General features: G+C 37.7%; 1 protein-coding gene across 1 annotated transcript in view; it reads left to right on the top strand.

Moving 5' to 3' along the window:
- Positions 1 to 23,704, top strand: part of LOC133330961 (lachesin-like) — a gene marked incomplete at its 3' end in the record, with an annotated part of 48,294 nt that extends 24,590 nt beyond the window's left edge. Inside the window, exons 4-6 of the mRNA XM_061539359.1 lie at positions 20,245 to 20,403; positions 23,040 to 23,168; positions 23,570 to 23,704. Coding sequence (XP_061395343.1) covers positions 20,245 to 20,403; positions 23,040 to 23,168; positions 23,570 to 23,704 — 423 coding nt within the window. The remainder of the gene's footprint in view (positions 1 to 20,244; positions 20,404 to 23,039; positions 23,169 to 23,569) is intronic.
- Positions 23,705 to 27,286: the final 3,582 nt, after the last annotated feature.

Here is a 27,286-nt window from a genome sequence, read left to right as displayed (position 1 = left end):
CTTTCATCCCAATTGTGGACTCTGTCCTCCCCGCGGTGCCAACTTGGGAGCTACTTTCATCACCCGATAAATAGTGAGCTAATATGTGCCGCGAGTTCACCCATAAAAACTATAAAACATGTGTTGAGGCGTCTGGTTAGTTGCCCATTCTCGGAAAACCCAACCTACTAAGAAAAAAGCAAAGAAAAAGAAAATCAAACCCCCTCTAATGTTGACGACCCCCGCAAACGTATAAAGGACCACGATCTGCGAATCTGTACTTGGAATGTGCGCACGTTGTATAGAACAGGCGCAGTGTTCGCTTTGGCGGATGTACTCAAGAAGTACAAAGCCGATATTAGTGGCCTTACAGGAAATGCGATGGAAAGGGACTGGCGAAAGTAAATCAGATGATTACGCCCTGTATTATAGCTGACATGAAACGATACATGAATTTGGTTAACAGGAGAATAAAAGACGTCGTCTCCAGATTCACTCCAGTAGATGAGCGAATTGCTATAATCCGTATAAAAGCGAAATTCTTCTACATTAGTCTCATTTGCGCCCGACCGAAAATAAAGATGAACAGACCAAAGACATATTTTACGAGCGCCTAGAAACATCATATGATGGTTGCCCTGGCCATGACATTAAAATTCTGCTAGGAAATTTTAATACAAAAATCGGAAAGGAAAGTATAAACGAGACAAAAAAAAGACCTCGTCTCCAGATTCACTCCAGTAGATGAGCGAATTGCTATAATCCGCATAAAAGCGAAGTTGTTCTACATCATTCTCATTTGAGCCCATGCTCCGACCGAAGATAAAGATGAACAGACCAAAGACATATTTTACGATCGCCTAGAAACAGAATATGATCGTTGCCCTGGCCATGACATTAAAATTCTGCTAGGAGATTTTAATGCAAAAATCGGAAGGGAAAATATATTTGGCCCCACCATCGGAAAATTCAGCCTCCATCAAGAAACATCAGACAACGGCATGAGGTTAATTGACTTCGTGGGAGCAAAAAAAACGTGGTAGTTAGCAGCACCAGATTCAAGCATCTCGATATACACAAGGCCGCTTGGATTTCACCCGATCGAACAACGATAAATCAAATAGATCATGTTGTAATAGACGGAAGGCATTCATCTAGTGTTTTAGACGTCCGATCGATCCGGGGAGCGAATATCGATTCGGACCATTAACATGTGACAGCCAAGGTACGCACCCGTCTTAATGTAGCAGCAAAGGTGCGATCTAATGTAACACGGAAATTTGACGTCGAAAAGCTTCAAACACAACAGATAGCCGAGGCCTACTCCGCTCAACTTAACCAACTGCTTGACGAAAACACCCTTTGTCCCGATAATAATATAGAAGCACAATGGCAGAGTATTGCCCACTCACTACAAAGTGCAGCAAAAGCAACATTTGGGTACCAATAACCACCACCAAGAAACCCATGGTACGATCAGGAGTGTCTTAATTCTACTAATGTGAAAAACGCAGCATATAGAGCAACCCTGCGGACAGAAGCAACACGTAATGTGATGGAGAACTATGGGGAGAAAAGGAGAGAGGAGAAACGTGTTTTCAGAAAAAAGAAGAAAGACCAAGAAAAACGTGAGCGTGAGCAAATCGAGATGTACAGGAGGCAGAATCATGTCCGAAAATTCTACCAACGGGTAAAAGACAGAACCGAAGGTTTTGGTGCTGGCACATCCACCTGTAGAGATGAAGAAGGAAACCTGGTGACAGATACAGACAGCGTGTTGAGGATTTGGAAGGAGCATTTTTAAAAGCTTCTGGTATCAAATAGCGACGGTGAAGATGATACCATAGAACCTATAAGAGATGATCGTATAGAGTGTATACCACCTAGCCAAGATGAAGTCAGAATAGCAATCAATCGGCTGAAGAATAATACAGCAGCAGATGCCGATGGTTTACCAGACGAACTATTCAAGACTGTTGGTCAGATACTGGTCAGGAGCATGCACCAGCTGATTAATACAATTTGGCTAGAAGAATGCATGTCCTATGATTGGAACCTCAGTATCCTGTGTCTCGTACACAAAAAGGAGACAAGACGATATGTGCCAACTATAGAGGAATAAGTCTTCTTCCCATCGCATATAAAGTGCTATCCAGCGTACTGTGTGAACGACAGAAGCCAATGATCAATGGAATTATTGGACCATACCAATGTGGTTTCAGACCTGGCAAATCCACCATTGACCAGATTTTCACTCTGCGCCAAATCCCTGAAAAAATCCTCGAAAAAAACCACATTGGCACATTCCACCTATTCGTCGACTACAAAGCCGCTTTCGACAGCCCTATCCGTTCAGATGTGTATAAAGCCTGGCAAATCCACCATTGACCAGATTTTCACTCTGCGCCAAATCCCTGAAAAAATCCTCGAAAAAAACCACATTGGCACATTCCACCTATTCGTCGACTACAAAGCCGCTTTCGACAGCCCTATCCGTTCAGATGTGTATAAAGCCATGTAAAGCCAGATTTTCAATCTGCTCCAAATCCTGGAAAAACCCACGAAAAAAACCACATTGGCACATTCCACCTATTCGTCGACTATAAAGCCGCATTCGACATCCCTATCCGTTCAGAGGTGTATAAAGCCATGTCTGCGTTTGGCATTCCTGCAAAATTAATTCAGCTATGCAGGATAATTTTAAATGGTACAAGGACAGCAGTTAAAGTCGGAAAGGACCACTTGGAGCCATTTAATATCGAACGAGGATTCAGTAATGGATTCATCGACGTAATGGGTCGAACAATTGAGAAAGAGTCTGCCAAAGTGGGGCTGGTGGTAAACGGCGAGAAGACCAAGCTGATGGCATCAACGCCCAAGACGTCCAGTGGACTCGAAATATAGCTACGAGGTAGTCAAAGATGTTATATACCTTGGTACCGCCATAAATAAAACGAATGACATCAGTTTTGAAATTCGGAGAAGGATAGTGATGGCCAACCGACGCTACAATGGTCTGAGCAAACAACTCAAAAGCAAGGCCACCTCCCGCCAGACCAAACTCACACTCTACAAGACGCTGATACTACCCGTGCTGTTATATGGATCTGAAGCATGGGTACTTACGCAAGCAGATCAGACAGCTCTTGGAGTGTTTGGGAGAAAAATTCTCTGAAAGCTTTATGGGCCGCCTTATAGAGACCCTAGAAAAAAAAAATATATATATATATTTTTTTTCTAGGGTCTCTATAAGGCGTGAATTTTTAAAAACATATTTGTTTTAGGGTATATTTAAGACGTGATTTAAAAAAATGTCCACAAGTCTTAAAAGTTTTTTTAATACATCCACGCCTCTTCAAAAGCCTTTAATTTTTATACCCTTCACCACACTGTGGTACAGGGTATTATGTCTTTGTGCAATAGAACCATGGTTTCTTTTGAGAATATGCTTAGAATCACTTTCTGAGTCGGTTTATGCATGTCCGTCCGTCTGTTGGTTTTTAATTGTAAACAAAGTACTGGTCGCATTTATGATCCGAATTGGATAAAATTTGGCACAGCTCATTTGTTTGGCCCAAAGACGAACCCTATTGAAATTGGGAAAAATCAGTTCAGATTTAGATATAGCTCCAATATATATATTTGTCAGATTTAATGTAAACGGCCCCTATATATCTTTCAATTTGCACGAAATATGGTACAGCCTAATGATTTAAGTCTAGAATGGTGTGTGTTAAGTTTCTTGAAAATAGGTTCAGATTTAGATAAAGCTCTCTTATATATTTTCGTCCGATTTAAGGTAAATGGTGTACCAAAGTCCCACATATCTTTCGATTTGCACGAAATTTGGCACAGCGCACTGAATTGAGTCTAGAATGACGTGTGTTAAGTTTCCTTAAAATCGGTCCAGATTTAGATATAGCTCTCATATATATATTTGTCCGATTTAATGTAAATGGTGTACCAGAGTCCCTATATATATTTCGATTTGCACGAAATTTGGCACGGCGTACAGATTTCGATCTAGAATGACGTGTGTTAAGTTTCCTTAAAATCGGTCCAGATTTAGATATAGCTCACATGTATATATTCGTCCGATTTAATGTAAATGGTGTCCCTATATATCTTTTGATGAGTGACGGAATTTGGTACAGCGTACTGAATTAGGTCTAGAATGATGTGTGTTAAGTTTCCTGAAAATCGGGTCAGATTAAGATATAACTCCCATATATAGCTTCGCCCGATTTTCTGTAAAAGTACTTGTGTATCTTTTGATTTGGACGAAATTTGATACGCCGTACTGAATTAGGTCAAGAATGATATGTGTTAAGTTTCCTGAAAATAGGTCCAGATTTAGATATAGCTGCCATATATATTTTCGTCCGATATAAGTTATATCGTGTACCAAAGTCCCCATATATCTTTCGATTTGCACGAAATTTGGCACGGCGTACAGAATTACGTCTAGAATGATGTGTGCTAAGTTTCTTGAAAATCGGTCCAGATTTAGATATAGCTCCCATATATAGCTTCGCCCGATTTTCTATAATATCTTTTGATTTAGACGAAATTTGGCACAGCGTACTAAATTAAGTCTAGAATGATGTGTGTTAAGTTTCCTGAAAATCGGTCCAGATTTAGATATACATAGCTCCCATATATATTTTCGACCGATTTAAGGTATATGGTGTACCAAAGTCCCTTAGTATCTTTCGGTTTGCACGAAATTTGGCACAGCGTAAAGAATTAGGTCTAGAATGATGTGTCCGACTTTACTACTTTCCTTACTGATGTTTTTTTTTATAAATCCGCGCTTCATCTAGAACCTTAAAAATATGATCCACTCTTTTTATAGAGTGTCAAAAATATTTAACTTTTTTCCACTAGAATTTTATTGTATTTTTTAGAAACCTCAACAGGTTGCCCTGTCAACTGTCACCTTTAATCATATCAATCAATATAGCCGCTATACCAAATGAACACATACACACATCCGTGTGTGTGTGTGTTTGCACTGTGAAAATATAAAGCGATACAATGATATTTATTGATATTTTTAGGTGCTATCATGTCAATATTGATACAGACCAAACACACACACAGAGACATCACAATGACATGAATCCAAAAAATTCGCAATATTTGTTGAGCTTCAATGTGTATTTATAAAATTCCACGAATGAAGGATGGCATAGATGTGGAATTAATTGCGAGTGCATGAAAGACAGTGGAACCTCTGAAAATAGGATTTGTTTTTATCAAAAATTAGCCCTACGAGTGTTAGCCTAATTTTTTGAAGAGTGTGTGTGTGTGTTATGTTTCCACTTGTCCAGGTTCCGCTGTTTATGTAAACGAATATTATTTGTTACGTTTAATTAAAAAGGCTAGCTTTGCCCTCCAACGACCCCGTCTGAATTTAGTACCGGAAAAATATATCACCTCGTTCGATGCTGCTACAAAAATGTGACTAAATACACTTTGTTTTGAATTGAATTATATAAATAAATAATAATAATAAAATATTGAATAATTTTTTTTGTATATGAAATCTCTAAATGATAGACATTGTTTATGTATGTGTGTATCTCTATATTTGATTGACTGATTCGCCGAAGCTTTGAATTGATTGGCTGGGTGGATAAATGAATAAATGGCGTAGACATTGTCAAAGTGAATTTTCCTGATAATATAAATAATAATAAATTTTATATATTGAATAAATTGTTGTTGTTGTTGATTTTATTGTTGACACAGTGAGTTTTGTTACTGCCACCAAATATATATATATATATACATATAGTGGGAATTTTTAATAAATGGTGGAAGCCACCATTCGAACAGCAATGGCCTGATTTTATTACTGCATTGATCATTGTAAATTTTTGTATCGAAATTTATTGCCTAGTTTTGCTATTGTTGTAGTAATTAAATTAAACAGCAAAATAGATTTAAGTGTTTGAAATTAAATATATGCAATTTAATAATATTTTAAATTTAATTAACTTGAAATTTATTTAGTGAAATTTAATGAGAATTTAAAAAAAATACTCATTAAATTGTTTTTCCAATTTGAAAGACCATTTTCGGCAATGTTGTCTTCTTCGATCTTTCCATCGTAGTCTTGGCCTACCCCTTCTGCGTGAACCATCAGCTGGTTAGCTTTTATATGCCTCCTGGGCTTCTGGGCATCTTCATCCATTCTCACAACATGACCTAGCCAACGTAGACGCTGCAGCTCAATACGTCTAACAATGTCGATGTCCGAGAATAGCTGGTACAACTCATGGTTCATTCGACGCCGATATTCACCGTCAACGCAGATCGGCCCATAGATCTTTCGGAGAATTTTTCTCTCAAACACTCCAAGGGCTGCCTCATCTGCTTCAGATCCATATAACAGTACGGGTAGTATCAGCGTCTTGTAAAGTGTGAGTTTGGTCTGGCGAGAGGTGGCCTTGTTTCTAAACTGCTTACTTAGAACATAGTAGCATCTGTTGGCCATCACAAGCAGATCGGCCCATAGATCTTTCGGAGAATTTTTCGCTCAAACACCTCAAGAGCTGCCTCATCTGCATGCGCAAGTACCCATGCTGCAGATCCATATAGCAGCACGGGTAGTATCAACGTCTTGTAAAGTGTGAGTTTGGTCTGGCGGGAGATGGTCTTGCTTTTGAGTTGTTTGCTCAGACCATAGTAGCATCTGTTGGCCATCACAATCCTTCTCCGAATTTCAAAACTGATGCCATTCGTTTTATTTATGGCGGTACCAAGGTATATAAAATCTTTAACAACCTCGAAGCTGTAGTTCTCAAGTTACGCAGTTGGTCCGAGTCTACTGGACGTCTTGGGCGTTGATACCATCAGCTTGGTCTTCTCGCCATTTACTGTCCGATCCACTTTGGCAGACTCCTTTTCAATTTGTTCAAAGTTGGCTGTTACCGCTCGCAATGTTCGATCCATTATATCGATGTCATCGGTGTAGGCGAGTAACATGTGTTGTTTGGTGTACAGAGTGCCATTTCTGTTAATCTCTGCATCTCGTATGACCTTTTCTAGCAGGATGTTACATAGATCGCACGACAAACTGTTGCCTTGTCTTAATTCTCGTTCGGTATAGAAGGACTCCAATAGGTCCTTTCAGACTTTAACAGCTGACCTTGTGTCATTTAAAGTTATCCTGCATAGCTGTATTAATTTTGGAGGAATGCCGAAAGAAGACATGCTTTTGAACACCTCTGAACGGATAGGGCTGTCGAATGCGGCTTTATATCGACAAATAACTGGTATGTGCCGATGTGTTTTTCGTGGTGCTTTTGAACACCTCTGAACGGATAGGGCTGTCGAATGCGGCTTTATAGTCGACAAATAGGTGGTATGTGTCGATGTGTTTTCGTTGGTTTTTTCCAGGATTTGGCGCAGAGTGCAAATCTGGTCAATGGTGGATTTGCCAGCTCTGAAGCTGGATTGGTATGGTCAAATAATGTCATTGACCATTGGCTTCAGTCGTTCACACAGTACGCTGGATAGCAGTTTATATGTGACGGGAAGGAGACTCATTCATTTGTAGTTGGCACATATCATATTGTCTCCTTTTTTGTGCACGGGACACAGGATGCTCAGGTTCCAATCATTGGGCATGCATTTTTCTAGCCACGCTTCGTTTTTCATATCAGTAGCATTACGACACTCCGGATCGTACCATGGGTTTCTTGGTGGTGGTTTTTGGTACCCAAGTGTTGCTTTTGCTGCAGTTTGTGGGGAGTGGGCAATTCTCTGCCATTGTGCTTCTATATTATTATCGGGAGAAGGGGTGCTTTCGTCAACCTGTCGGCTACCTGTTGTGTTTGCAGCTTTTTTCGACATCGAGTTTCCGTGTTGTGTTAGATCACACCCTTGCTGCTACATTAAGACGGCTGACAACCATGGCTGCCACAAGGTAATGCCCCGAATCGATATTCGGTCCTCGGATCGATCGGACGTCTAATACACTGGATGAATGCCTTCCGCCTATCACAATATGATCAATTTGATAACTCGTTGCTTGATCAGCAGAGACCCAGGTGGCCTTGCGTATATCGAGATGCTTAAATCTGGTGCTGCTATCTACCATGTTTTTTGCTGCCGCGCAGTCATCAACCTCATGCCGATTTCGGATGTTTTTTCATGGAGGCTGAATTTTCCGACGGTGGGGCCAAAGATATTTTCCCTTCCGATTTTTGCATTAAAAAATTTCATGGTCAGGGCAAAGGTCATATGTTGTTTCTAGGCGCTCGTAAAATATGTTCTTTCTCTGTTCATCTTTATCTTCGGTCTGAGCATGGGCGCAAATGAGACTGATGTAGAAAAAATTCGCGTTTATGTGGATTACAGCAATTCGCTCATCTACTGGAGTGAATTTGATGACGAGGTCTTTTATTCTTCTGTTAACCCTTAATCCGCAGCCAAATTCATGTCTCGTTTCATTGCAGCTATAATACAGGGCGTAATCATCTGATTTACTTACGCCAGTCTCTTTCCATCGCATTTCCTGTAAGGCAATAATATCGGGTTTCTACTTCTTGAATACATCCGCCAAAGCCAACACTACGCCTGTTCTGTACAACGTGCGCACATTGCAAGTGCAGATTCGCAGATTGTGGCCCTTTATACGTTTCCTGGGGTCGTCATCGTTAGGGGGGATTGGTTTTCCTTTTTCTTTGATTTTTCACAGTTTGTTGGGTTTTCCGAGTGTAAGCAACTAACCTGACGCCTCAACCCATGTTTTTATAGTTCTTGTGGTTGAAATCGCGGCACATATTATCTCACTATTTCATGGGGTGATGAAAATAGCTCCCCAGGTGGCACCGTGGGGAGGTCAGTGTCCATAATTAAGGTAATAATATCGGCTTTCTACTTCTTGAGTACAACTTCTTCTGTACAACGTGCGCACATTCCAAGTACAGATTCGCAGATCGTGGTCCTTTATACGTTTGCGGGGATCGTCAACATTAGGGGGGTTTGGTTTTCTTTTTCTTTGCTTTTTCATAGTAGGTTGGGTTCTCCGAGAGTGGGCAACTAACCCGACGACTCAACCCATTTTTTATAGTTCTTATGGGTGAACTCGCGGCACATATTAGCTCACTATTTCATCGGGTGATGAAAATAGCTACCCAAGGTGGCACTACGGGGAGGGCAGTGTCCACAATTGAGGTGAAAGGGGGACCAAGGTAAGCCTTGACTTCGCCATGTTAAAGCCAATCAGAGCCGTTGCTTGGTATCTATCATCCCAAATATATTTGAATTGAATTTATTAAAAAAAAAATATTTTTAAGGCTCTATAACAGCCGTAGATTTCTTAAAACATAGGTTTAAAGCTCTAAGAGAGCCACGGATTTATTAAAAGATATTTTAAAGGCTATAGAAGAGGCATCGACTAATTAGAAAAATATTTTAAGTCTCTAGAAGAGGAGTGGAATTATTAAAAAATATTTTTACGCCTCAAGAAGAAGCGTGGATATATTAAATAATATTTTTAGGACGCAGTATGAGACGTGTATATATTAGTATCACATTTTTAAGGCTATAAAATATTTTAAGGGCTCTATAAGAGGTGTGACCTTTTTAAAAGAATATTTTAAGGGCTCTGCAAGGGGCGTGAACTTTATTAAAGAATATTTATAAGGCTCAATAAGAGACGTGGATTTATAAAAAAAAATATTTTTTCAATGGCACATGAAAAAAACAAATATTTAAAATTTCTCCATTTCCGCTCATAAATGCTTCGCAACAGCTGTTGTGGCAAATGCTACTTGAAACATCATATCACATAAAACTGCGGAATACAAATATTCAAGCTTCAAGGAAATTCCGCATGAAGTTTATGGCAGCAATGGCATTGTATAAGACCCTGTGTGAAATAAAATTCTTGAATTCGCAAAGTAGAGAATTTACAACCCGAACAATATAAATTAAAAGCAAGCGGAAAGCGTGCTGGTACTTGAGCATAGAAAAGCAAATAGCAACAACTATATACGCAGAACGAAACACATTCATATGAAAATTTAGTTTTGTTTTGAAATTTATTTGCCACAATCAGGGGAGAAAGAAAAACCTTGAGGGTATTAAAAAAACCGTAAACAGCCGAATAATAAAAATATAGGATTTATAAAATGTTTAAAAATTATTTTCTAAGGGTCCTTGGCAAAAGCTGTACATAGTAAAATAATATTTGCAAGGGTCTTTAGAAGTTTGAATTTAAGAGAATAATTTTTCACAGCTTTAATTGTGTTTCCATTATTTTCAGTATTTTTTTTTTTGCATTATTTGGTGGTTTTCTATATTTGTCCCATTATTGTACTCCACATTAGCCATCCATTCGGAGACCATCTGTTTGTCACACAAAACTCAAAATCAGATTATTTTCCAATTGCAATAGAAACAAAAATCCCACAAAATTTCTAATTGAATAATATGTGCAAATAGAGATATGTCTAAATTGTAAATATGTACAATATGATTTATACGTAGTATATACATATGTAAACAAATCATGTCCATATGAAAAAGTAACCGAACTTCATACATAGTTCATTGAAATAATATTGACAAAATTCGTGATAAAAATGGAATTTATATCCAAAATAAATTATTTTTTCAAGGTTTTTTTCCTCCTGTTTACAATTGTAATTAGAAAGAAACACATACATACATAGAACAGAAATGACATTGATATTATATCAGTATCAATACCAATGCATAATCATACGCTCCTATTATCATAATATATTTTCAGGGGTGAATGTAAGGCGCGGATTTTTCATACCCTTTACCACACTGTGGTACAGGGTATTATGTCTTTGTGCATATGTTTGTAACAGGCAAAAGGAAATGAGACAGACACATGGTTCCTTTTGAGAATATGCATAGAATCAGTTTCTAAGTCGATTTATACATGTCCGTCCATGGTTAATTGTAAACCAGCAAGGAAAGTAGTAAAGTCGGACTGGGCCGAGTATATGATACCCTTCACCACTTTGGGTATATTGCACATATGTAACCTAACAGACTTCGCGGTTCACCACTCATCATTCTAGACTCAATTTAGTACGCTAAGCCAATTTTTGTGGAAATCGAAACATATAAAGGGACTTTGGTGCACTATTTACCTAAAATCGGACGAAAATATATATGGGAGCTATATCTAAATCTGAACCGATTTTCAAGAAACTTCCCGTACGCCATTCTAGGCCCAACTCAGTACGCTATGTCAAATTTCGTACAAATAGACAGATATTTAGAGACTTTGCGCACCATATACCTTAAATCGGAGGAATATATATGGAAGCTATATCCAAATCTGAACCGATTTTTCGGAAACTTTTCACACATCATTCTAGATCTAATACATTACGCTATGCCAAATTTCGGGCAAATCAAAAGATATATAGGGACTTTGGTACACCATTTACCTCAAATCGGACGAAGATATATATGGAAGCTATATCTAAAATATCTAAATGTGAACCAATTTTCATGAAACTTGTCACACCTTATTATAGACGCAATTCAGCACGCTATGCCAAAATTCGTGCAAATCAAAAGATTTCCAAGTGGACTATTTACCTAACATCGGGCGAAACTATATATGGGAGCTATATCTAAATCTGAACGGATTTTCACGAATTTGTGCACAGATCATTCCAGACTTAACTAAGTACGATGCAATGTGGAAATCGAAAGATATATAGGGACTTTGGTACAAGATTTACCATAAATCGGACGAAGATATATATGGGAGCTATATCTAAATCTGAACCGATTTTTTCAATAGGGTTCATCCTTGGGCCAAATAAATGAGCTGTGCCAAATTTCATCCAATTCGGATCATTAATCCTACCTGTAATTTGTTTACAATTTGGCATGGACAGACGGACGGCCGGACGGACGGACAGACGGACATGCATAAATCGACTCAGAATGTGATTCTATGCATATTCTCAAAGGGAATCATGGGTCCATCTCGATTATTTTTGCCTGTTGCAAACACATGCACAAAGACATAATACCCTGTACCACAGTATGGTGAAGGGTATAACAAAGTACAGGTCGCATTTTTGATTCGAATTGGATGAAATTTGGCACAGCTCATTTATTTGACCCAAGGACGAAACTTATTTAAATTGGGAAAAATCGGTCCGATTAATTGTAAATGGTGCACCAAAGTCGCTATATATCCTTCGGTTAGCACAAACTTTGGCACAGCGTAATGAATTAAGTCTAGAATGATGTGTGGTAAGTTTTGGGAAAATCGCTTCAGATTTCTATATAGCTCCCATATACATTTTCGTCCGATTTTATGTAAATGATTTTTTTGCACAGCTTACTGAATTAAGTCTTAAAAGATGTGTGTTAAATTTCATAGAAATCGGTGTAGATTTAGATATTGTTCCATTTATTTTTTCGTCCGATTTTAAGTAAATGCTACACCAAAGTCCCTATATATCCTTCGATGTGCACGAAAATTTGCACAGCGTTTTGAATTAAGTTTAGAAAGATGTGTGTTAAATTTCGTAAAAATCGGTTCAGATGCAGATATAGCTCCCGTATAGATTTCGTCCGTTTTTATGTAAATGGTGCAATTAGACCCTGTATATCCTTCGATTTGCACGAAATTTGGCATAGCGTACTGAATTGAGTCTAAAATGATGAGTGGTAAGATTCGGGGAAATCGGTTCAGATTTATATATAGCTCCCATATATATTTTCGTCCGATTTTATGTAAATGGTGTACCAAAATCCGAATATATTTTTCGATTTGCACGAAATTTGGCTTAGCATGCTGAATTGAGTCTAAAATGATGTGAGCTAAGTTTCGTGAAGTTCCGTTCAGATTTAGATTTATCTCTCATATATATATATATATATATATATTTGTCCGATTTTACATAAATGTGGCACCAAACTCCTAATGTTTGTCCGATTAACACGAAATTTTGCACAACGTACCAAATTGAGAATTGAATGACGTTATTGCGTTTCGTTGAAATTGGTGCAGATGCTTCCTTGTGTATTTCGAACGGGTGTCAGTGCGGCGTGTGTCAATTTTGCTGTTTTCCATAAATTTGCTCAATGATACGCAGACGACTCTAAATCTGCCCGAATGAAATTAAATTTAAAATAGGTTGCAGAAAGACATGAGTGTGGTCCTTCGAGGGAACATGACATACAATTGTAAGGATACATATGTACAACATACCAAAAGTGGTGAAGGGTATCATATAGTCGGTCCAGTCCGACTTTACTAATGTCCTTACTTGGTGTTTATTTTTGAGTCGATCTATAGGCCACAGTTATAAGCCGAACATGAAGGCAATCTGGACATGTAATGAGAAGGGTTGTACTGAATATTAGTAATATTCGGAAAATATGTCAGTGTATGGAAGAGGTGCTTTTGACCTCTAATCGGACAAGAGGGTTCAAATGACACGAAATAAGCATCCGCGGAAAATAAGAACTCCGTCGTAGTTGTGTAGGGTATCGTATTGTCGGCCCTCCGACTATACTGCTCCGCTCACTGGTTTAAAAAATATTTTCAAGGGTCTTATATTTTTTAAAAGATATTCTCAAGCGTCTATATAAGGTGTGTATTTTTCTTAAAATATTTTCAGAGGTCTATACAAAGCGTTGATAAATTGTCTAAATAAAATATTCGCCTTGTCCTTGAAAATTAATTTATCTTTCCACTTTTCTTTATTTCCACTCTTCGTTCCACGTACTGTCATAATTGTTGCTTTGTTCTGTTGGTTGCTCCATTTGTTGGCTGTTGTCTTTGAAATAAGACACACACACATACGACAACAACAACAAATACATTCAAATAGATGATAAAAAATTAAGTCAGCTACACTCAATTAAAGTAATTAAGTTAAGAAGCACACACACACAAACACACATCTCGTATTCATGGATGTCTACAAATGTTGTGTAGACATGTATAATTAATACATGTCCCTGAACTTTAGAGACGTGCCAAAATTATATCCAAATGAAAGGGAATTAATAAAAATACTATGGAGAACATAGAGAAAAAAACACGGTGCGGAACAAATTTCTTCGAAGACAAATTTTTGTTTGACAAATTTCTTAAATAGAATTACAAATGCGTGTGTGTGTACCCAAGAGGAGAATGTGTTATATTGTTGGAGGGGGTTGGGGGAGGGTGGAAGGATTGAGAGATAAAATGCAAAGGGACAAAATTCATGGAGGTTGTCTTTATAAGGGAACTATTGTTTGTTCGATATTTAAGATAATTTTCAAAGAATTTTTATTGACCCATTTATTTTTAAAAATTCAGTTTCCATTCAGAGTGCCCAGTTGCTGGTTCCTGCTATCTTTTGAAGGAATTGCAATTGAATTGAAAATATTTATTTTTCGCATGCTATTTGCTGTCTGTGAATGTAACGCCAACCGAAAATCGTTATATATACAAATGCATTGGCAACAACTGTTACCATATATGTACATAATAACGTTCAATATTGTTGTGGATTAAAAGCCTTTGCCGATAATTGTCGGGATAAACGGTGGGCACTTCTGGATTTTTTAAGAAAAATTTTCGAGGCTCTATAATAGGCGTGGATTTTTTAAATATTTAATTCTTGGCTCTATATAATGCTGGGATTTTTAAATAATTTAATACTTTTTTCTGGACTATAAATAAGGCGTGCATTTGTTAAATAATTTTTTTTTCTGAGCTCTATATTACTTACTTACTTCGCTGGCTTGTGACAGAACTTTCGTTCCATAAGCCGAGTTTAGAAAAGATTTCCAGGCGCGTGTGTCTTTTGCGCACATTTTTTCAATTTGAAAGACCATTTTCGGCGATTTTGTCTTCGACTTGATCTTTCCAAGGTATTCTTGGCCTTTCCCTTCTGCGTGAACCATCAGCTGGTTCGCTTTAATATGCTTTCTGGGCTGGGCCATCTTCATCCATTCTCACAACATGACCTAGCCAACGTAGTCGCTGCAGCTCAATACGTCAAACAATGTCGACCTCCGAGAATAGCTGGTGCAACTCATAGTTAAATATTCAATATTCACCGTCAACGCAGATCGGCCCATAGATCTTTCGGAGTATTTTTCTCTCAAACACTCCAAGAGCTGCCTCATCTGCTTGCGTAAGTACCCATGCGTCAGATCCGTATAACAGCACGGGTAGTATCAGCGTCTTGTAGAGTGTGAGTTTGGTCTGGCGGGACGTGGCCTTGCTTTTGAGTTGTTTACACAGACCATAGTAGCACCTTTTGGTCTTCACTATCCTTCTCCGAATTTCAAAACTGATGTAATTCGTTTCATTTATGGTGGTACCAAGGTATATAAATCCTTTGACTACCTCGAAACTGTAGTTCTCAAGTTCCGCAGTTGGTCCGAGTCCACTGGACGTCTTGCGCGTTGATACCATCAGCTTGGTCTTCTCGCCATTTACTGTCAGATCCACTTTTGCAGACTCCTTTTCAATTTGTTCAAAAGTGGCTCTTACCGCTCGCAATGTTCGAATCATTATATCGATGTCATCGGCGTAGGCGAGTAACATGTGTTGTTTGGTGTACAGAGTGTCATTTCTGTTCACCTTTGTGTCTCGTATGACCTTTTCCAGCAGGATGTTAAAAAGGTCACACGACAAACTCTCACCTTGTCTGAATCCACGTTCGGTATTAAAGGGCTCCGAGAGGTCCTTTCCGACTTTAATTGCTGATCTTGTACCAATTAAAGTTATCCTGCATAGCCGAATTAATTTTGCAGGAATGCCAAACGCAGACATGGCTTCATGCACCTCTGAGCGGATAGGGCTGTTGAAAGCGGCTTTATAGTCGATGTGTTTTTCGTGGATTTTTTCCAGGATTAGGCGCAGAGTGAAAATCTGGTCAATGGTGGATTTGCCAGGTCATTGGTATGTTCCAATGATGTCATTGACCATTGGATTCAATCGTTCACACAGCACACTGGATAGAACTTTATATGCGATGGGAGGGAGACTTATTCCTCTTTAGTTGGCACATATCATCTTGTCTCATTTGTTGTGCACGGAACACAGGATGCTGAGGTTCCAATCATTGGGCATGCATTCCTCTAGCCAGTCTTGAATAGTTCGTCTGGTAACCCATCGGCATCTGCTGCTTTATTATTCTTCAGCCGATTGATTGCTATTCTGACTTCATCTTGGCTAGGTGGTATACACTATATACCGTCATATATTATTTGTTCTAGGGTATCCTCTACACCGCAACTATTTGATACCAGAAGTTTTTGAAAATCCTCCTTCCAGATACTCAGCACACTGTCTGTATCTGTCATCAGGTTTCATTCTTCATCCCTCCAAGAGGATGCGACTGCACCTAAGCCTTCGGTTTGGTGTTTTACCCATTGGTAGAATTTTCGGACTTCATTCCGACTCCTGTACATCTCGATTTGCTCACGCTCACGTTTTTCTTGCTCTTTTTTTTCTTTTTTCTGAAAATACGTTTCTCCTCTCTCCTTTTCTCGCGATAGTTCTCCATCGCATTAGGTGTTGCTACTGTCCGAAGGGTTGCCCTATACCCTGCGTTCTTGATGGTGGTCTTTGTCCTATACGTACAACGGATTTATTGATGGTGGTCTTTGGTACCCAAGTGTTGCTTTTGCTGCAGTTTGTAGGGAGTGGGCAATTCTCTGCCATTGTGATTCCATATTTTTATCGGAAGGTGGGTAAGATGAGCGGAGTAGGCCTCTGCTACCTGTTATGTTTCCAACTTTTCAACGTCGAGTTTTCGTGTTACATTAGATCGCACCTTTGCTGCTACATTAAGACGGGTGCATGGTCCGAATGGTCCGAAACGATATTCGCTCCTCGTATCGATCGAACGAATACCTTCCGCCTATCACAACATGATCGATTTGATTTCTCGTTGTTCGATAGGGAGAAATCCAAGTGGCCTTGTGTATATCGAGATGCTAGAATCTGGTGCTTCTAACTACCATGTTTTTTGCTGCCGCGAAGATAATCAACCTCATGCCGTTGTGGGATGTTTTTTCAGGGCGGCTGAATTTTCCGACATTGGGACCAAAAATATTTTCCCTTCCGATTATTGCATTAAAATCTCCTAGCAGAATTTTAATGTCATGGTCAGGGCAACGATCATATGCTGTTTCTAGGCGCTCGTAAAATATGTCTGTTGTTGGTCTGTTCATTATACCCTTCACCACACTGTGGTACAGGGTATTATGTCTTTGTGCATATGTTTGTAACAGGCAAAAGGAAACGAGATAGACACATGGTTCCTTTTGAGAATATGCATAGAATCACTTTCTAAGTCGATTTATGCATGTCCGTCCGTCCGTCCGTCTGTCCGTCTGTCTGTCTGTCTGTCTGTCTGTCCATGTTAAATTGTAAACAAAGTACAGGTCGCATTTATGATCCGAATTGAATGAAATTTGGCATAGGTCACTTATTCGGCCCAAGGACGAACCCTATTGAAATTGGGAAAAATCGGTTCAGATTTAGATATAGCTCCCATATATATATTTAACCGATTTAATGTAAACGGCCCCTATATATCTTTCGATTTGCACGAAATTTGGTACAGCTTAATCATTTAGGTCTAGAATGATGTCTCCCAAGTTTCGTGAAAATCGGTCCAGATTTAGATATAGCTCCCATATATAGTTTCGTCCGATTTCATGTATATGGTGCCCCAAAGTTCCTATATATCTTTTGATTTGCACGAAATTTGGTATAACGTACTGAATTAAGCCTAGAGTGATGTCTGCCAAGTTTGGAGAAAATCGGTCCAGATATAGATATAGCTCCCATATATAGTTTCGTCCGATTTCATGTAAAAGGTGCCCCAAAGTCCCTATATATCTTTCGATTTGCGCGAAATTTGGCATAACGTACTGAATTGAGCTTAGAATGATGTCTAACAAGTTTGGAGAAAATCGGTCCAGATTTAGATTTAGCTCCCATATATAGTTTCGTACGATTTCATGTAAATGGTGCCCCAAAGTCCGTATATATCTTTTGATTTGCACGAAATTTGGCATAACGTACTGAATCAAGCCTAGAGTGATGTCTGCCAAGTTTGGAGAAAATCGGTCCAGATTTAGATATAGCTCCCATATATAGTTTCGTCCGATTTCATGTAAATGGTGCCTCAAAGTCCCTATATAACTTTCGATTTGCACGAAATTTGGCATAACGTACTGAATTAAGCCTAGAGTGATGTCTGCCAAGTTTAGAGAAAATCGGTCCAAATTTAGATATAGCTCCCATATATAGTTTCGTCCGATTTCATGTAAATGGTGCCTCAAAGTCCCTATATAACTTTCGATTTGCACGAAATTTGGCATAACGTACTGAATTGAGCCTGGAATGATGTCTACCAAGTTTCGAGAAAATCGGTCCAGATTTAGATATAGCTCCCATATATAGTTTCGTACGATTTCATGTAAATGGTGCCCCAAAGTCCCTATATATCTTTTGATTTGCACGAAATTTGGCATAACGTACTGAATTAAGCCTAGAGTGATGTCTGCCAAGTTTGGAGAAAATCGGTCCAGATTTAGATATAGCTCCCATATATAGTTTCGTCCGATTTCATGTAAATGGTGCCTCAAAGTCCCTATATAACTTTCGATTTGCACGAAATTTGGCATAACGCACTGAATTGAGCCTAGAATGATGTCTACCAAGTTTCGAGAAAATCGGCCCAGATTTAGATATAGCTCCCACATATAGTTTCGTACGATTTCATGTAAATGGTGCCCCAAAGTCCCTACATAACTTTCGATTTGCACGAAATTTGTCATAACGTACTGAATTGAGCCTAGAATGATGTCTGCCAAGTTTCGTGAAAATCGGTCCAGATTTAGATATAGCTCCCTTTTATTATAGATTGATTTTAAGTAATTGACGTACTAAGGAACCAATAGAAACAAAACGTTCTGAAATTAGTATAACCTAACCTGTGACAAGTTTGTTTGAAATCGCTTAATATTTGGATAGAGCTTCCATATATATTTTCGACCGATTTCAAGTAAATTGGGCATCAGACTCCTCATGTTAGTCAGATTGACATCAAATTGTGCACAACGCACAAAATTGAGCATACAATTACGTAGTTGCGTTTTCTAGAAGTACAGACATAGCCCAACGGACTTATTTATATTTGTTTGAAGTCGATTAACATACTTTATGGATAGATCTAGGTAGATTCACATTTAAATAAATATTACTTTTTTTCATCCAATTACATGTTAATAGTCCTGTTTAATATACCCATAGTGGTGAAGGGTATCATATAGTCGGCCCCGTCCGACTTTACTACTTTCCTTACTGGTTTTTATCTTCGGTCAGAGCATGGGAGCAAATGAGACTGATGTATAAGAACTTCGCTTTTATACGGAGCAATTCGCTCATCCACTGGAGTGAATCTGGAGACGAGGTCTTTTTTTCTCCTGTTAACCATAAATCCGCAGCCAAATTCATGTCTAGTTTCATGGCAGCTATGATACAGTGCGTAATCGTCTGATTTACTTACGCCTATCCCTTTCCATCGCATTTCCTGTAAGGTAATTTTATCGGCTTTGTACTTCTTGAGCGAACACTGTGCCTGTTCTGTACAACGTGCGCACATTCCAAGTGCAGATTCGCAGATCGTGGTCCTTTATACGTTTGCGGGGGTCGTCAATATTAGGGTAGTTTGGTTTTCTTTTTCTTTGCTTTTTCATAGTAGGTTGGGTTTTCCGAGAGTGGGCAACTAACCCGACGTCTTAACCCCTTTTTTATAGTTCTTATGGATGAACTCGCGGCACATATTAGCTCACTATTTTTTTAAATAATTTTTTTCTGGGCTCTATATGAGGCGTGGATTTTTTAAATAAATTTTTTTTTTTGGCTTTTTTAAATAATTTTTTCGGTCTTTTTTTAAACAATTTTGTTTTTTTTTTTTTAAAATTGGGTTTTTTTTTAAATCATTTTTATCCCACTGTCCACTCTAAGGCCTCCATCTCGATATGTCCATGGCTTTGCAGTTAACATCAATAACAATTAAATTACTTTTTTCCCCAACCATCATCACAAAAGCCATTTGCCTTAACCACCACCAACGCCAACAACAACAACAATACCGCCATCAAATTCATTTATTATTGTATATTTGCAATGTTGTTTCGATATGCTCTTGTTGTTATTGTTGTTTTTTCTGTATTTCATTCGATTTTTTTCCTCTCTTTATTTGTTGTTCGTTTTAGTGCCACCGGATATTTTAGATTATCCCACCAGCACGGATATGGTTGTACGTGAAGGTTCTAATGTGACACTCAAATGTGCGGCCACCGGATCGCCAACACCCACAATAACATGGCGTCGGGAGGGTGGCGAACCAATACCGATACCGAACGGAACTGAAGGTATGTAGCGAAGTGTTTACTGGTATTACGAGTGAGTGTATGAATGTCGGAATGGTTGACTGGATGAATGAATGAATGCATGCATGGTTTCTGATCGGAAGCCACCCCATCAGCAAATAGTAATACTAAAGTGCAAGGGGTTAGGGGGTAAGGGGTGTGGTGAGGACAAACATTAAATGTGAAATGTTAAACGGAAACGGAAATACACATGAGCACATGAGCGCGGAAATGCAATATGGAGAAAATTCAAACATATGGATTTGCCAAAGCAAACAGCAAAAAGGACGGATGAAATAAAACAAAAGCACCAACACACACTCACACAACTCCTCTAACATCGTTACAATCACATTTTTCATTAAAAACATGTTTAATGATTTCTGCAGTGGGAAAATACTGAAAAAACAAAAGAGCAACACCAACAACAAATTGCATTTCCATCCTTCAGTATTACTGCAGCTGATAGGTGGGGGGATGGTGGGGTATTACATTCCATGAACTTTTCAATAATTGATTACCAGGTCTTTTGCACAGCTGGTATCCTGCAGGTAGATTATGTGATCAAATAATGTAACTATGGTAACATTTATCAATGCAAATTATTCCAAGAAAGGAATGGATTTTTAAAATAATATTTGAGGGGTCCTCCATGAACTATGGATTTTTAAAATGATTTTTTTCTGGGTCTACACATAGGTGTAGATTTTTTATACCCTTCACCACACTGTGGTACAGGGTATTATGGCTTTGTGCATATGTTTGTAACAGGCAAAAGGAAAGGAGATAGACACTGGGTTCTATTTGAGAATATGCATAGAATCACTTTTTAACTCGATTTATGCATGTTAGTCCGTCCGTCTTTATCTCCGTCTGTCTGTCCATGTTAAATTGTAAACAAAGTACAGGTCGCATTTATGATCCGAATTGGATGAATTTTATTATAAGTCACTTATTTGGCCCAAGAACGAACCCTATTTAAATTGGGAAAAATCGGTTCAGATTTAGATATAGCTCCCATACATATTTGTTTCCGATTTGCTATAAATGGTGCACCAAAGTACCTATCTATCATTCGATTTGTACGAAATTTGGCATAGCGTAATAATTTAAGTGTAGAATGATGTGTGTCAAATTTCGTGAAAATCTGTTCAGATTAGATATAGCTCCCATATATACTTTCGTTCGATGTTAGGTAAATATGGCACCAAAGTTCTTTATATCCTTCGATTTGCACGAAATTTGGCACAGCGCACTGAATTGAGCCTTCAATAATGTCTGTCAAGTTTCGTGAAAATCGGTCCAGATTTAGATATAACTCCCGTATATATTTTCGTCCGATTTTATGTAAATGCTGCACCAAAGTCCCTAAATATCTTTCGATTTGCACGAATTTTGGCACATCTTACGGAATTAAGTCTAGAGTAATGTGTGCTAAGTTTTGCGAAAATCGGTTCAGATTTAGATATAGCTCCCATATATAATTTCGTCCGATTTTATGTAAATGGTGCACCAAAGTCCCTTAATATATTTTGATTTGCACGAAACTTGGCGTAGGGTACTGACTTGGGTGTAGAATGATGTGTGCTATGTTTCGAGAGAATCGGTTCAGATTTAGATATAGCTCCCATACACATTTTCGTTCGATTTCAGGTAAATAGTGCACCAAAGTTCCTTTATATCCTTCGATTTGCACGACATTTGGCAAAGCGTTTTGATTAAAGTCCTGAAAGATGTGTGTTAAATTTCGTGAAAATCGGTTCGGAGTTAGGTATAGCTTCCATATATATTTTCGCTCGATTTTAGCTAAATATTGCACCAAAGTCCCTTTATATCCTTCAATTTGCACGAAATTCGGCATAACATAATGAAATTTGGATCCTTGCTTTTTTTTTAAATCCAAGCCTTTTATGGGTCCCAAAAAAGTTTTCTTTAAAAAATCTACGCCTCTTATAGAGCCCTTAAAAATATTCTTTACAAAATCCACGCCTCTTATAGAGCCCTTAAAAATATTCTTTAAAAAATCCACGCTTCTTATAGAGCCCTTAAAAATATTCTTTAAAAAATCCACGCCTCTTATAGAGCCCTTAAAAATATTCTTTAAAAAATCCACGCCTCTTATAGAGCCGTTGAAAATATTCTTTAAAAAATCCACGCTTCTTATAGAGCCCTTAAAAATATTCTTTAAAAAATCCACGCCTCTTATAGAGCCATTGAAAATATTCTTTAAAAAATCCACGCCTCTTATAGAGCCGTTCAAAATATTCTTTAAAAAATCCACGCCTCTTATAGAGCCGTTGAAAATATTCTTTAAAAAATCCACGCCTCTTATAGAGCCGTTGAAAATATTCTTTAAAAAATCCACGCCTCTTATAGAGCCGTTGAAAATATTCTTTAAAAACTCCACGCTTCTTATAGAGCCGTTGAAAATATTCTTTAAAAAATCCACGGCTCTTATAGAGACCCAAAAAATATTCTTTAAAAAAAGGTCCTGAACATTTTCCAACAAATTATTTTAAAGCACTCACTGAATTGTTTTCCTGTATATCTGCTCCTGTCACGATTTGTAGCAAAATGTCATCCTTTATCTTTTCTATTTTTCTTCTGCTTCTTCTTTTCATTTTCTATTTTTGTCGCAGCCATCAGTTACAATGGTTCATTCCTAACGATTGCCAAGGTGAAGCGTTTAAATATGGGAGCATATCTTTGTATTGCCTCGAATGGCATACCGCCATCAGTTAGCAAACGGGTCATGCTGATAATACATTGTAAGTATTTGTGTGTTATTATTTTTCAAAGTTTTTTTTTTATAAAAAAAATAAATAAATATTGTCCCATAAAAAAAATATTTGCAACCCAGGATTTTTGATTTTTTTTTAAATTTTAAGGCAGAAAATTTTAATATAATTTCTCAAAATTGTCTTATTAGTATTTTTTATTTTTTCTTAATTAAAAATCGGCCTTCGAGGGAGAGACCCATTCTCAAATTTTACAAATTTTTATTTATCATCTGTTGAATTTTCCTCTGTCCAAATAAAAATTAATTACCACTTTAATGTGTCCACAGCTGCAGTAGAATGTTGCAGCCACACAATTGCTCAATTTTATTTGTTACTTTAATCACAGAAATGCCTTTCCGTTCTCTGTTCTTCCTCTCCCTCTTCTCTAGTCCCGCCAATGATTTGGATACAAAATCAATTAGTGGGTGCTGCAATTGGACAAAATATAACATTGGAATGCCAATCGGAAGCATTTCCAAAATCAATAAACTATTGGATGAAAAATGACACCATAATAGTGCCGGGTAAGTAATCGAACTGAAATTGCAGATACTACAGCATGTTTACTATAAATCCAAAATACACACACACACACACACACACAAATACACAGACATTAAAACATACACCCGCAATACATGACAAAATTCCATGAAATGAATCTCTATTGAATTTAGAGAATTTGATGGTGAGAGAGTCTCCTCTCGTTCCCCCTATCCACCGTGGAGTCACCAGTGTAATCGAATAAGTGTGTGGGAGTAATATTCTCTTTAACCCACAAGCTGAAATTGACGAAGGAGAAGTAGTGCTAGTCCCAGCCATGTTACTATTTAATATTCCAAATGGGAATACTAGTTCGTCGACGATTGCCTTACTTTGCCACAAAACTGGAATTTCATTATCTGAACAATTAAATTGGGTTTAGAGGTTTTGTGGAGAAAATATTAAGGGGGAGGACAAAGGAAATCTCAGTAAAGCCAGATAAACAATTACTTTACAAATCCACCTCTTATATAGAACCATGAAAAAACCAGTAAGGAAACTAGTAAAGTCGGACGAGGCCGACTATATGATACTCTTCACCACTTTGGGTATATTCAACAGATGAATCCTAACAGACGTCGAATTTTTGAAGGACCATTAACATGAAAATGGATCCAAAAACATGTCATTCTGGAACCTATACACAATTTTAGGGTACAATGGGACAAAATTATGTAAATCCGGTTAAGTTATACTAATTTCAGTATGTTTTGTGCATATCGGTCACATTTTGAGTTCTTGCTGCATCATGTACTTAACATCGGGAGAAAATATATATAGGAGCTCTATACAAATCTCAACCGATTTAAAAATTTTCCGCACGCTAGGTTATATTAACTTCAGTACGTTGTGCAAAATGTTGTGTCAATCGGCCTACCTTTGGGTCTTTGGTGAACTATTTACTTAAAATCGGACGAAACTATATGGGAGCTATATCTAAATCTGAACCGATTCTTACATTTAATCGGACGAAAATATATATGGGAGCTATATCTAAATCTCAACCGATTTTCAAGAAACTTAGCACACATCATTCTGAACTTAATTCAGTACACAGTGCCAAATTTCGTGCAAATCAAACGATATATAGGGACTTTGGTACACCATATACCCTAAATCGGACGAAAATATATGTGGGAGCTATATCTAAATCTGCACCGATTTTCACATAACTTAATATACATTATTCTAGACCTAATTCAGTGCGCTATGCCACATTTCGTGCAAATCGAAAGATATATAGAAACTTTGGTACACAATTTACATTAAATCGGACGAAAATATATATGGGAGCTATATCTAAATCTGGACCGATTTTCACGAAACTTAACAAACATCACTTTAGACCTAATTTAGTACGCTATACCAAATTTCGTGCAAATCGAAAGATATATAGGGGCATTGGTACACAATTTACATTAAATCGGACGAAAATATATATGGGAGCTATATCGAAATCTGAACCGATTTTCACGAAACTTAACACACATCATTCTAGACCTAAGTCATTCCGCTGTGCCAAATTTCGTGCAAATCTAAAGATATACAGGGACTTTGGTACACCATTTACCTAAAATCGGACGAAAATATATATGGGAGCTATATCGAAATCTGAACCGATTTTCTCGAAACTTAATACACATCATTCGAGACCTAAGTCAATACGCTGTGCCAAATTTCGTGGAAATCGGAACTTTGGAGCACCATTTACATAAAATCGGACGAAAATATATATGGGAGCTATATCTAAATCTGAACCGATATTCAGGAAACTTACCACACGTCATTCTAGACCTAATTTTGTACGCTATGCCAAGTTTCGAGCAAATAGAAAAATATATAGGGACTTTGGTGCACCATTTTCATTAAATCGGACGAAAATATATAGGGGAGCTATATCTAAATCTGGACCGATTTTCACGATACTTAACAAACATCACTTTGGACCTAATTTAGTACGCTATGCCAAATTTCGTGCAAATCGAAAGATATATAGGGACTTTGGTACATCATTTACCTAAAATCGAAGGAAAAAATATATGGGCGCTATATCTAAATCTGGACCGATTTTCACGAAATTTACCAAACCTAATTTTAGACCTAATTCAGTACGCTATGCAAAATTTCGTGCAAATCCAAAGATATATAGGGACTTTGGTAAAACATTTACAACCGATTTTTCCCCATTTCAATAGGGTTCATCATTGTGCCAAATAAATGAGCTGTGCCAAATCTCATCCAATTCGAATCAGGCATGAGACAGACGGGCGGATGGGCGGACGGACGGACGGACATGCATAAATCGACTCAGAAAGTGATGCTATGCATAGTCTCAGAAGGAACCATGTGTATATCTCGTTTCGTTTTGCCTGTTACAAACATATGCACAAAGACATAATACCCTGTACCTCAGTGTGGTGAAGGGTATAATTAATTACAAAATCTCGCCTTATAGGGACCCCAGAAAAAATGATTTGAAAAATCCACGCCTTATATGAACCCAGAAAAAAATATTTTAAAAATCCAGGCCTTATATGGACCCCAGAAAAAATGATTTTAAAAATCCACGCCTTATATGGACCCCAGAAAAAATGATTTTAAAAATCCACGCCTTATATAGACCCCAGAAAAAATGATTTTAAAAATCCACGCCTTATATGGACCCCAGAAAAAATGATTTTAAAAATCCACGCCTTTTGTAGACTCCCTGAAAAATTACTTTAAAAATCCGCGCCTTATATGGACTCCAGAAAAAATGATTTTAAAAAATCCACGCCTTATATAGACCCCTGAAAAAATTATTTAAAAAATCCACGCCTTTGGTAGACCCCCTGAAAAAATTATTTAAAAAATCGACGCCTGTGGTATATCCTTAAATAAAATTTTCCCTATCAAAATGTGTGGGATATAACAAGCAAATCATTGTTAGACAAATTTATGAACTTGTTTCGTTTTTTTTTTCTTGCAAATTTTCCAACATTTTTCTCTTCCACCCACAAAAATCTGCTGTAATTTAATGCCCTCTAGTGGCTGTGAGGAAGGGGGTAGGAAATTATATACTAGATAAACAATGGCACCAGAGGAAAATATTGAATTCATGGAAGTGAAACTGTAGCCCTTTCGACAACTCTTAGAAATTTATGCTAATAGAAAATGTCTGACAGGTATGAAACTATATACCATGGTCTCCTACGCACACACATACACTCAAACCCACACATATATGCAATCCCTGCAAGCATTTGGAAGTGAGTTTCTCACTCCCTCGCCCAATAAGTCACTTCCGCGTCACTTCTTTTCGGATAAAAGGCGATAGTTTTTATAATTACAATAACAAAACTGTTCTTGTCTACTTTATATCGCCTTTGAGTTACTTCTGAGTGACGCCTGGGAAGACAAAAGAAGATTGATCAAATGCTACAAAAACAATTTGCTCTCTTTCAAAATTGTCTCTCATCTGCTTGTAAAAACAGTTAGAGGAGAAAACATATAAATCAACTCAGTTAATGTTAATTTTTCAAAAGTGATCTGTGTGTATCAATAATGAGATATTTAAATAATTA

The sequence above is a fragment of the Musca vetustissima genome, unplaced genomic scaffold (genome assembly GCF_032173495.1).
Source record: "Musca vetustissima isolate MV318-11 ecotype Yass unplaced genomic scaffold, APGP_CSIRO_Mvet_v1 utg134994, whole genome shotgun sequence".
Taxonomy (NCBI): domain Eukaryota; kingdom Metazoa; phylum Arthropoda; class Insecta; order Diptera; family Muscidae; genus Musca; species Musca vetustissima.
The sequence above is the reverse complement of the archived record's forward strand: the minus strand, read 5'-3'. Positions and strand labels throughout refer to the sequence as shown.